Here is a 13,116-nt window from a genome sequence, read left to right on the forward strand (position 1 = left end):
TTCTCTGATGTGCAACTAAATGAGAAACCGGCGGTGTTTAGCACAGCTTTTGTTGCCCACATATCAGTGACTATACAGGGCCACATGGGCTTGTCCATTCGCTCCTGTTACGTTTTTCCCAGTACGCCATTGCGTGGGCTCTGAGAGTCTCATTCGAGATGAGGTTTGAGGTTTGTCAGTTTATGAACAGCTAAATTATATTTTAAATAATGTGATATTCACATTTTACTTTAGTCATTTGATCCATCTTAGAAATCTGATTCATAATATAGTGTGTGTATACAGGAGCCCTAATACACTTTTAGGCATCTTTGAAAGTTGCTCCCTTAAAATTAAGTAATTTTATAGCCTGTTTCGTTATCTTATCTCTGTGGCCAAGTTTCTTTCGCCATATTGGCTTTGTGAAACACTTTTGATTATCATATATCATCTGTAAGATTAGATTAATGCAGATTTATGAAGTCATGATTGTCATGTTTAGTTTGTCGTAACACAGACACAGATTTTGTCCATGACTGTATCAGCAGGTTAAATGATAGAAAAACATCTGGCCTACATGGATGCACCTGCTTCAGTTGCCCCATGTTTGCATTTCATAGTCCATATGAAGCCGTCTGCCTTGACTTAATACTGAGCTGTCTCTCTGTAGGCTGAATGTACTAAACAGACAGGATGTTTCCTGGGCGTGTGGAATGAAGACATTCCTGTTCTATTGTTGAAATCCCAGCGGTTTTGATTAGGCTATAAATGTATCCATCCAGATATTAAGGTTCTCTTATCTGATGCATTCAGCTCACTGCGGCGTCTGTTTGTTGCTGTAACGCCAGCCCAACTTCTGAACGGAGAGAAGCAGGCATGCAGGGTGTGTGTGTGTGCGGATTCGGACTTTGGTCCTGAAAGGGGTGCGTGTATTTATTGGCAGCTGGCAGAGCAGAATCGTGAATCGTGATCTGGTAAGCACTGATTTCATTCTGCTTTGCTCTGCGCTTAGGTGATGATTCGAACCCGGTTTGTAATTGTGCTGTGCACTTTAAACAAAGCCTCACAGCCATTGTGAAAGGTGAAGTAGTTCTCTTTTATGCAAGGATATGTTTTGACACCAATTGTTTTTGTGCTGCTTTTTTGTATCTATATTTTAATCAGTGGCAAACGAGTGATTTTAAACATTTAGTTTTAAAGACATTTTTATTATTTACGTTTTGAAAAGCTTTTTAGCATTTTTAAGAAAACTAATTCCGTTACACTCTTTATGCATGCGAGTGTATACATTTTGATCATTATTTTCAAAAAGATTTTTAAATATATTTTTCAAGGTTTTGTTGTTGTTTTTATTAATTCAGAAACATAATTACGATTTTGGAGAGTCGTACCATGTTAGATTTTACAACCTTACAATAATAATAACAACAACAACAACTATTATTATTATTTAATAAATAAATAAATAAATAATTATTTAATTAGTAATAAATAAATGCAAATAATTTTTAAGAATTTAAGTTCAATTATTTTCATAAAGATTTATTTCTTCTTTATGATATCAGGATAAGTTGTAATTATACTTTTTACCCACCAAAAATATTAAAATGTAAGTGTTTAAGTTGTGCTTTAATGCATTTTAATGCATCTTGAATAATCAGTAGATCCAAAAAAAATAAAAAGTCATGTCATTGACCTTTCACCGACACTGAGCAAATAGACTTGTCTTTATTTTTGCCAAGTGGTTTTGACCCACATCCAAACTGGAGAGATTTATCCGTTGCACATGCTGCTAGGAAGACGTGCATTTTATCATACGCTGAATCAGTATTTCTTTCAAAAATAAACTCACACGTGGTCTGTGGTCACAGATTAATCTTTATACTTCAATTCTGTTGTTTCTGTCCGGTGGGTAGAGATTCTGCTTGGTCATTGGTAGTTGGCTGATGCAGTGGAAATTTCTACACAGATGTGTTTGCTTTACGTCTGTTGTCTTGCGCAGCGAGTCCAAGGCTGGTTCTGAAGTAATGATGGGGAACACATGATCAGTATGGCCTGTTTGTACTAAGTTTTTGAGAGAGGATTAAGTATGTTGACATTCATTGTCTTCTTGTGGCTCTAAACTACCCCTTGGGACTACTGTATTGTTACTACACGGTCAGACCAGACAGTCGGTGAAGATCAACCAGGAAGGAGGGGGTAAATCAGCCTGTATTGGTTTCCCAGTCCTGTCAGCTGTGACCCTCCACAACAGGCCTCCTCCTCTTCAGCACGTAGGCTATGAGCGTGTGTCCTTCTCTAGCCAGAATGAGAAACACGCAAACCTTGCACTGCAAAAATTATGTTATTACCAAGCAGTTTTTCAGGAACAATTTCTAATCTTAATTAAAACAAGATACATTTACTTGACAAGCTGAATGACACAAGAGATGTATTTTGATTGAGAATTTTTTATGTGTTTTTATGTGTTGTTATTTTGATACCATATGCAGATTTATCTTGTTTTAAGGATATTTTGATTATTTTTCTTTACAGCAAAATATGAAAAAAATATCAATTTTTGCACAGCCTGACTCAGTCTTGTTCTGTTTGTTTAATAGGACTCATTGAGGATTCTGTGTTATTGTTCGACTCTTGTTTTGTAATCTGCACTCATCAATTTATATAACATCTGTTATGAACAAGGAGGTGTTGAATCTTATGCATCCGTTGAGATATTTGTGTAGAATTGATTGTAGTTTGGAAGCGTCTGTGAGGTTTGGTTTTGCTGGTTAATGGCTCAGCCGGTCTCCATGGGCACATTTCCATTACAGCAGAAACTGGCGTCTATCCTACACTTCGCTTGGCTCTCACTCGTTGTCATGAGGCTCAAGTCATGCGTATGTGTGCCCATGTGAGTGTCTGGGTTTACACTGAATAAATATAGTAGCTTCAGCTTATCGCTCTCTGTCTCGCACCCTAATACACAATTACTGTAGGTACACAAATGTAGCCTCACTCAAACGCATGGTACATGCGTAATCTTGTTTACTGTCAATGGCTGGCTTCTTGCACTGCAAAATGAAATAAATCAAGCTAAATAAATAGTCATGTTTCTACTAAAAATAATCTAAAACTACATTTAAATAAATAAAAGTAAATTTGAAATATTTGCATAATTATTTACACAATTATAAAAATATTCATTAAATGAAATTAAAAGTACATTTTAGTAAAGTATTTATTTAAATAAAAGTTCAAATAAATTTACTTGAGACAGCTGTATATAAGATATAAAGATAAAATTTGTATAAATATTTACATAAAAATACAAAAATATTGATATTTTTTTATAAAATATTTGTGTACGCATGAGGTTTATGTTAAAGTAAATTTTAAACATGTTTATATATTTTATCTGGAAAACAAAACCCAAAAAAGGATTAAAGGTTCATTTTTTTAAATTTATTTGTTTGTTTATTTATATTTGTAGTGTGTTAAATAATATACAATCAATATACTATAATCCTTCTGTAGCCAGTATGAGAAATACATATCCTTAGATTTTTATTTCCTAAATTTGTAATTTTCATATATATATCTTCTTTTAAGGATATTTAGATGCACTTTTGCTTCTCAAGTCAATTTTAAGGGTGGTTATATACTTTTACTGGAAAACAGGACAAAAACAGATGAAGAAAATTGAAGGTGTTTTGTTAAAATGTTATTAAAATGTATTATTACCTTAAGCGATTTTAATTATCAAGCAAATCTATCTTGTTTCAAGAATATTTAGATGCAGTTTTGCTTCTCAAGTCAATTTTAAGCATGCTTTACTAAATAATTTTTTTTTGCAGTGTACAGTAGTAACTAATATGCAGTCATTATGGCAGTCAGTATGTTTCTCCAATAGGAACACTTGTTGCTTCACTTGTCTGTGCACGTTGTGTCACAAGCAGAATCAGGTGTGAGTCAGGAATTATTGTCGTACAGTTCTGAGATAGCGGACGGCTGCGTGCGTTAACCGAAGGATCACGCTGAGCTCAGGTTTCAGGTTTCAGCTGCAACAGCTGGAGACAAACAGATGTGAACAGCCGGGTAAGTTTTTTGCTGTTCTGCTTCGGCTGAATCTACAGAGCAGAGAGATCAGGTATAACTTTAGAAAGCTGGATGGCTTCCTCTCACAGACAGAGCTGGAAACTGGGATTCTCTGCCAAGAGCTGATTTATGACGGGATTCGGCAAGAACATCTTGTCTACCGTCGGTAGTCAATGTTAGTGCAGATTTTGTCAGCTTTTTAGCATGGGCAGTACTGCAACAAAAGTGTTTTCTTTTTTTCTTTTAGATTGGCTGTGTTTGTCCCTTGAAGGTAAAGTCTATTGTTGTTTCCTCCAAAAACAGCGATCTGTTGCAGAAGGGATTTGAATGCTGAGTCTGGCATTGGTTAGCCTTCTCCATGTGACTGCTGTAAGAAATTAAAGGGTTGAGTGGAATGGCATTTGAACCGTTGTCCACAAGACCCCTTGAGCTGCCATAAAAATTCCCTCGAGAACGTCTGAATCCATTTGAGTGCTTAATTCTTTTGCAGAGGATTTTTATCTCCTGCTCGCACTTGGACCATCCGGCCGTAGTGTGTGAGTGAATGATACTGTGATATCAAGCAAATGAAGCGCATCAGAATAACTGCCCTGCAACCCCTTGAAACTACTTAGCAGCCGCATAACAACACCACTCACGATTTCTTTGAAACATGTATAAATTTAAACCAATTTGATTTTACACTGACATATCTTTTACACCCAATCTTCAGATCACCATAGTCGATGGAGCACTTGGTCTTTGGTCGTTCTCTTTAAGTTCACATGGCAGGACGAATGAGATCACATTCCTGTGATGAAACAGGCCAAAGCCTTTGAAACACTCCCTTCATGTCTAAATAAAATGCTGCCATATCTGTGCCTGGGGTTTCCTTGGCAACCCCCCCCCCCTGAACATGTTAATAATGCCACTTGTTTAGCATTGCTCTGAATGGAACTTCTTCTAGTCACTGTTTCACAGAGCCCAGGCTGCAGGTTGCATACCAAGTAGATATTGATTTTCCTTTTTTATCATCACAATCAAACAGTGCTGTTTAAAATGATAAAATTAATTTAAAAAAAATAACCATTAAAATAAATTACTTTTAAAATAATAATAAAATAAAATAACTGCTTTTATTTCTTTATTTTTATGCATTGATATCAGGGCATTAATCTGAAATAAAAATTATGAAGCTTTACATATGCAAAGGGATTTATGATGACTGGTCTGTTTTGTGTAATTTTAGTATACTAATACAAAAAAGAAAAAAAAACATTTTTTAAATAAAACAACTATCTTTTTTATTTCAATGTACATGATAAAAAGTCGATGCAAAACTATGTAAAATGATCCAATAATAATAATAATGGGAAAACAACAAGTCTTTAAAAAAATTAACCATTGTTAATTGTTTTTATTCTCACAAACGTCAAAAAAAAAAAAAAAAATTTTTTTGCATCTGCATTTAAACCCAGTGTAATATGTGTATTGTGTTTTGCTCTTTTAAAAGATATGAAACGTTTTCTTGACTCAGTCTTCTTTTCTTGCAATTGTTTTGTCTGCAGACTGATGAATGATTCAAAGCTTGCCGTGGTCCAGCGCCATGGTAGACATGCCGAGCCTGTACAGTCCCTTGTCCCCGCTGGGCGATCCAATTCTGGACAGCCCTCTGTGTGGAGAGCTCATTGGTGACATGGAGGTGCTGGAGGACATCTCACAGTCCCTCAGTGACGATACCTTCAACTCCCTTCACGTGCTGGACTACCAGAGCAACAGCACAGCAGCAGACAGCTCAACTGGCTTAGGTAGAGCATACGGACACACACAATCCTAACCAATCAGGCCCCTTAAAAAGCTTAAATTAACGCTGTAAAGGTAAAGAATTAAACCTTTGCATTCATTGCATTCATCTTATGGTATATAAACAAGTTTGGACACACTTGTCAGTTTTAACTTAAAATTAGTTCTTCAAATTATGTATATTATACAATTTGTAAAAATTACATTTGTGCCTTTAAAAATTGTATGTTATTTTTTCATGTTGTGTAAAAAATAAAAATAATGCTCACACTTTATTTTAAGGTCCAACTCTCACCATTAACAAACCATTAACTATGACTTTTGCCTCAATAAACTCCTAATTTGCTGCTTATTAATAGTAAGGTAGCTGTTAAGTTTAGGTATTGGGTAATATTAGCGATGAAGAATATGGTCATGCAGAATATGTGCTTTACAATTACTAATAAACAGCCAATATGTTAATAATAGGCATGCTAATAAGCAGCTAGTTAATAGTGAGAACTGGTCCCTATGTTGAAGTATTACCAAAATAATCATAAAAAATAAGTTGGGTCAGTGTAAATATATGCATATGCCCATGGGTGTGTTTGTCTCGTAGATGTCTTAACACCAGCGTCTAGTCCATCCTCAGAAGTGTTTGCGTCCAGCACGGTTCAGGATGAGAACTCCTCTGGTTCTCTGGCCCTTGAGTGTCGCGTCTGCGCCGACCGGGCCTCTGGTTTCCACTACGGAGTGCACGCCTGCGAAGGGTGCAAGGTAAGCATGCACGCAATGCGCACAGTGGAAAATTCTTACACGAGTGCCAAGAGTCAATACCAAAACGCCCTCAACTTTTTCCTGCTTGGCATTAGTGCAGGCACTGTGTTACACTTTCATAACCACAAACCTATCCGGGACAGAAAACACTTGAGCGCACACACCAGAAAGCACATGAGTTTCTGTAGTATTTTCATAGCTGCTCTTGCAAAAAGACTGAGAGTTCCCCCGAGGCTTGTTCTCCCTTCGTACATGTGAGGTGAAGCGTTTACAAGAGCTGTTGCTTCATGCGGTGCATGTCAAATTCATCAGTAGAACTGCACACAACACACCCCAGCTGACTTGAGCCTGGGTCACGGCCGTTCTCGTTCCTTTAAAGTTAACTACTACCAGCCCAGTTATTGCCGTGTGCCATGTGTGTTTCTCCAGCATGAGAAGACTTTGACCGTTGGCACCCCTTATGGTGCAATTAAGCCAGGACAATTACAACGAGGTTTATTGCCAATGCGGTTTACCACTCTTTCACGTTGTAGTTTGGTGAGACCAATTAAAATATGCTTTATAAATAATTAGTTTTACTTACTAGTTATAGTTAAGCTTGTTTCAAAATTAAATGCTAATTAAAAACTATTTCCAAGAATTTAAAGGAACACTATCAGTATCGGTGTGTACCGACTTAGTTCCTTATTCAGTTCAGGTCACTGGTTTTGAGTTTCACGTGCCTCTAGTTTAACTAAATTTCATTTTAGTTAAATATATAGTTTGACATTTACACAGTGTCCTAACTAGGAACGATATCATAAAGCAACAAGCACTAAAAGCGATACTCGCATGTAAATCTGCGACAAGGACAGGACGTTTTGTTGGTCTCACTTTTTTTTTCTTTTTTTTTTGCCATTGTGCCCTTTAGCTCCGCCCACATTTAAATTTCATTGGTCTAAAAAAAGTGTCTATTACACATCAAATGTATTCTGAGGTGTGTAACACCTAGAAAAACCATTCATCTTAACAGCTGTCACTTGGCTGACGGAGGATGCTTCCATATGTACGCAATTTAAAATCCGCCATCTTTGCTTATGGGTGCTCATGTTGTTTTGTGTACCGTGTAATGGGCCATGTAAAACCTTGGCCCCTGGAACACTGTAAGTAATACAAATAATATAATACATATAATAATAGAATTTGTTTAAAATAACACAAACTCAGGATATTTTCACGTTGTATTCAGTATGAAATATATCAGTAATACCCCACAGTTGCCAACAAGTGGCTAAATGTAACTCTTGCTATCTGTTCTAATTTAAACTTTCCAGTTTGTGTATTAAAAAAAATATACATGTTTCTTGGAGGTTTAGTGGCGGTGATGTTAAAGTTATGCAACATTTTTTCAGTCTGGTTCTCATGAGAGCACCTGGAGATTTGGTTTGGTGCTAACCCTGAACATAGTGTGACCCATTAAATATAGCAATAAAAAAATAGCGCTGCTGAGTGAAGCAAGTCAGTGAATGAAATGTCTCAGTTTTGCATTTTGCTCTAAAACCAGCAGCGCTTACCCTAGGTTTATACTTTCAGTTAAAATGGAAATTTTATACACTAATCCAAAGTTCTGTCATGAAACTCTAGATGGCGCAGGCCATCTCAATCTGACATAATGACATAATTGACATTGAGCAGCTGATTGGTTTCTGTTTACATCAGCAGCCAATTAGCTTGCTGCTCAGCTTTCAAATACTTGGCTAATGCTTGCTATGGCAGTTGCAGCGCCCTTCAGAAACCCTCCACCTTCCCCAGCTCCACCTGTATAGATCTGCTACGGGGTGATTGCATGTATGGTATATTTGGGGGTTATTTTAATACGTTTTATTTGTGCAGCAGAAGTGTTTCTTACATGCTCACAACAGCATGTCTGTGGATGTATTAGCAGTAGCAAGTCTCAATACTTGCTCTGTCGCAGCAGCAGCAGCAGCGTAGCACATCTATTCCGCCAAAACCAAACACATTAACAATGCCATGTATATTACCATGCTAAACTTGAGTTGTCATGACAAAATTACAGTTGATTTTGCATTAAGAGCTGTCAACCATTTAGGTATGCAAATGAACGGTCCCAGCACATTTTTCATATTTCACTTACTAGCCTAACTTTAACTTGTTTCTTCTGGCAATTGTGTTTAGTTGTCAGAATTTATACTAACTTATATATTAAGTTGTGTTTTTGTTTTTTTGTTTTTATAAAGCTTGTGAAGATTAAAATTTTTTTTAAGAATCATGAACTTTTATTGGTTACAGAGCCTTTTTTCTGCAATAATCCAAAAGCCAAGGGAACCAGGATGATAGGTACTTGCGGGTTGGCCTGTAAATATGCAGCACTCTATTAGTATGTGGAGAAATTACCAATAACCAATTAATAAAATGCTGCAAAATTGTTCATTGCTATTTCTCGCCAACTAATGTGTTAACTAATGTTAATTTGTAGAAGCTTATTTTAAAGTGCCACCTAGTTGTTTAGTAATTTGCTTTTAAAAAGCAATTTCACGCGACAGTTTTAACATTTATGTTTGTGTTTTCTTTTGAGATAAATCTGGAAGAATAAATGAGTCATTTGCAGCATGCAAATATATTTTAAACTTCACTTCCTAAGGCTTTTAAGAGCAGTAGGAAATAATGCATCGGCAGCATGGAAGGTGTGTCTGTCCTTGGTTGATATTTAGGGGCTGGCTGTACTGTGATGAGCCGTTTCCTCAGTCCGGTTTTATCGTATGGTATGTTCGGTGTGTAGAGATGCGTCATCGCTTCTGTTTTTAGCGCTGGGAGCAATCCGTGACGGTCTGTCATGGGACCAAGCTCTCGTCTGATACCTGTTTCCATTGTCAGGCACGTGTTCTGCTTTTCCCAGTTAAATAACTCGCCTGGAGGGACACAGAATGTCTGTGCTGTAACCGTGACCCTTAGTACACATACCAGGACCCGTCCACAGTGTCTATTCTGATGAATATGTGTGGGAAGACTTTTCAAAGCTCTGATAGCCCTTCATTCACTGCATCAACTTTATCATTCTTGCTTTTTTACTTGATTTTATCTGATTGGTAAACAGCAATAATCCCAGTGCACCTTTCCCCAAGCATCCTACGCAAGACCTCGGTAACTGATTTTTGACAAAGCATTTACCATCAGGTTATGCACGATTCTCTTTTGCTTTGAAGTCTGTAAGTACGTTTCTCTGAAGAACATTTCTCAAAAGGCATAATTTATTTCATATATTATCATTTATTAACAAAGCATGGAAATGCTTCTGTAAGTTGTAACTCTTTTGTGCGAGCTACATTGAGCTTAGCTGTACATCTGTGTTTGTTCATAGATACTGTGTGTTCTTGAGAAATAAATATTGTTATCTTGCGAATCAGCCTTCTTATCACATGTGCAATTAGAGTTCGGTTTATCAAGGTCATTTTATTACGGTCTTGTGAGGTTCTGCTCTGTATTGGAAATTAGGGGCTAAAGTTCTTATACAACCAATTCAAAATGTAAACATAAATATATTACAAAGTGGTGCAAGAACAAGTTTACCCTTCCACAAATTAAAGCCTGAAAGGTTTTAAAGTCTTAAATGTTTCCTCAGTATTTTTGTCTGTTTTCCAGTACGAAAATCTAAACATCCTTAAATGGAGTCTTCTTTTCTGAGATATTAAACTAAATTAAGTGAGTTTATACTTTCCCCAGTGAATTAGCCCTTTATAGCAGATATTTGTTCTTGTTTTAATTATAAATTAAGTTTATTTTGACCAATTTCTCATAAAACAAGACTTCTTGTTTTGTGTCGTTTTACTTCTCAAGTAAATGTATCTTGATTTAAGGATCTTTGGACATTTGCACTGGAAAGCAAAACAAATACTGATAATACTTTTTTTGCAGTGTGATCAGAAGGTACAGTAAAAGTTATGTCCAAATTCTTGTGGTTTGGAGCAGAGCTATCCAAATCTTTTCCAAGATTTTTGGAAAATGAATTAAAAATTAATAGAGATCTGGTTGTAAGTTGTATTTTCAAACTTTGAGGGCATTGATATATTGTATCCCATTCAATTAATTCCTTACTTTTTCTTTACTTGGTCTTTAAAAGGTCTTTAAAATGTCTTAAGTCTTAAATTTACCTTCATAAAACCTGCAGAAATAGATTTTTTTTTTTTAATTGATCATGTCAACTTGCATTACATGTGTTTTTTTTCATGAATTTTCCACAGGGGTTCTTCAGGAGAACCATTCGACTCAAACTGGAGTACGACAAGTGCGAACGCAACTGCAAGATCCAGAAAAAGAACCGCAACAAATGTCAATACTGCCGTTTCCGCAAGTGCCTTGCAGTGGGCATGTCCCACAACGGTAAGAGCTTCAAAAAGAGCATATCTCTATGATTTAGATTATACAGAATCAGTTTATGGCTTGATGATTTAAGATCTTTAATTGCTTTATCTGAAATCAAGATGGTGTTCTGTTTTATGACAATAATAATTTGTAACACGTACTTATTTAGTTCTCTAATTAAAGGTCAGGACAATTAAATTCAAATCAAAACAGAGAACAACAACCTTTACACAGCGACATGACCGGAGATGAACCGGGCGACACGGAAGATACGCCGTCCCGTTCTCTCATGAAACTTTGACCCAAACCGAAGATAGCTTCTTCTGTTAATGGGCTAATGTCATGTGCCGCTGTTAGCACAATCCCTTCAGAGGCAGATCTGTATCATATCACGCCATACAACTCCCAACCCCACCGTCGTCTGCCCTTTGTCCCGGTACTGATGAAGTGGCAGCAGTGTGTTGACCTAAAGTTCTACTACTGTTGGTTTGTGTATATACTGGGGCTGACTATTCAATACGTTAATGTACCGTGATTAATTATTTAAAAATAGTGCAACCAAATAAACGCAATCAGTACCTCCTGACCCAAATTTGAGTTATGGGGATTTTCCTGTAATCCAAGCAATTAGAGTGTGGATCTGCACACAGACCAGCAGTTAAAAAGTGTTTGTTTTTCGCATTCTTGTATTTTATCTGCAGTTTTTTCTCAGACAGATTGACAATGCAGTTGCAACACAGCAGACTGTTATTCAGTGATGTGGAAATAAAACAAACAATGAATTAATTCATTCAGTTATTTAAAGGTCCCATGGCATGAAAATTTCACTTTATGAGGTTTTTTAACATTAATATGAGTTCTCCTAGCCTGCCTATGGTCCCCCAGTGGCTAGAAATGGCGATAGGTGTAAAGCGAGCCCTGGGTATCCTGCTTCGCCTTTGAGAAAATGTAAGCTCAGATGCCCAATCTGGAATCTTCCCTTTATGTCGTCATTTGGGGAAAGGTTACCTCCCCTTTCTTTGCTTTGTCCGCCCATGAGAAAATGAGCTACTACCGTGCGAGGCGAGCGCAATATTTTTTTTTTCCTCGATGGCTTGCAAATGAGCGAAGCACGATAGTTGCTCAGTGTTTGGATGTACAAATGAACACCGAAGTATTTTTTTAGTTCCTTCATCTAAGCCTATGGCTAGCATTAGCTACATGATAATAACTGTAACAGCATACATAAACAAACCAACTAAAGTACCGTATCCAGACACAATATTTTAAACTAACCATTCGGGGACGTCCTGCTGTAGCCGCTGAGTTGCAACTTCTTCATCCGGTGCTTCTCCACCCGGATCAGATTCTGGGTCAAACTGAAAAGCTTGAAGGACTGTGTGTCTACGAGCCATTGCGATACATCCACTGTCAACATTAGCGCATGGTAGCGCATGGTAGCGCAAGCTGGTTAAGGCCACATACCCACCCTCCACCTTGCCCCGCCTCTCTCCTCCTCATTAGCATTTAAAGCTACAGACACAGAAATGGCACGTCCTAAGAAAAGCTCATTGTGGGACTGGCTCGTAGTGGGAAACAGACTTCAGATACAGTATTAGGGACCACTTAGGCCTATATAAAAGCATCCAAAAAGCAGCATGTCATGGGACCTTTAAGTAACTATTTTAAGTAATTTATGTAATATTAAGTAATTATTTATTTAATGTAACATTTCACATAACATTTAGCAGAAGATTTTATCGAAAGCAACACAAAAGAGGAACAAAAGCACTTCTTTTAAAAAGCCAACAATAATCATAATATACAATGTCAAGTTTATTAGAAAACTAGATTAGGAAGGAAACAAGAGAAGAGGAAAATGCAGAAAAAAAAAGAAAATGCAGAAAAAAAAAAAATATATATATATATATATATATATGTGTGTGTGTGTGTGTGTGTGTGTGTGTGTGTGTATATATATATATATATATATATATATATATATATATATATATATATATATATATTAATATGTGTGTGTATATATATATATTCGTGTATATATATATTAATATATATATACTGTATATATATATATATATATATTTATTTATTTATTTTTGATTATTGTTTTTTGTTTTTATCAGCCCTAGTATGAACATTTTGTTAAACATATACAGTATA

General features: G+C 36.4%; 1 protein-coding gene across 1 annotated transcript in view; it reads left to right on the forward strand.

Moving 5' to 3' along the window:
• The window catches only part of pparaa (peroxisome proliferator-activated receptor alpha a), a 29,990-nt gene that overhangs the window by 11,375 nt on the left and 5,499 nt on the right, over positions 1-13,116 (forward strand). The window contains 3 exon segments of the mRNA XM_058773455.1: positions 5,604-5,843; positions 6,437-6,594; positions 10,833-10,971. Of these exon segments, the coding sequence (XP_058629438.1) occupies positions 5,612-5,843; positions 6,437-6,594; positions 10,833-10,971 (529 nt within the window). The 5' untranslated portion in view covers positions 5,604-5,611.

Source organism: Onychostoma macrolepis, chromosome 04 (genome assembly GCF_012432095.1).
Source record: "Onychostoma macrolepis isolate SWU-2019 chromosome 04, ASM1243209v1, whole genome shotgun sequence".
Classification (NCBI taxonomy): domain Eukaryota; kingdom Metazoa; phylum Chordata; class Actinopteri; order Cypriniformes; family Cyprinidae; genus Onychostoma; species Onychostoma macrolepis.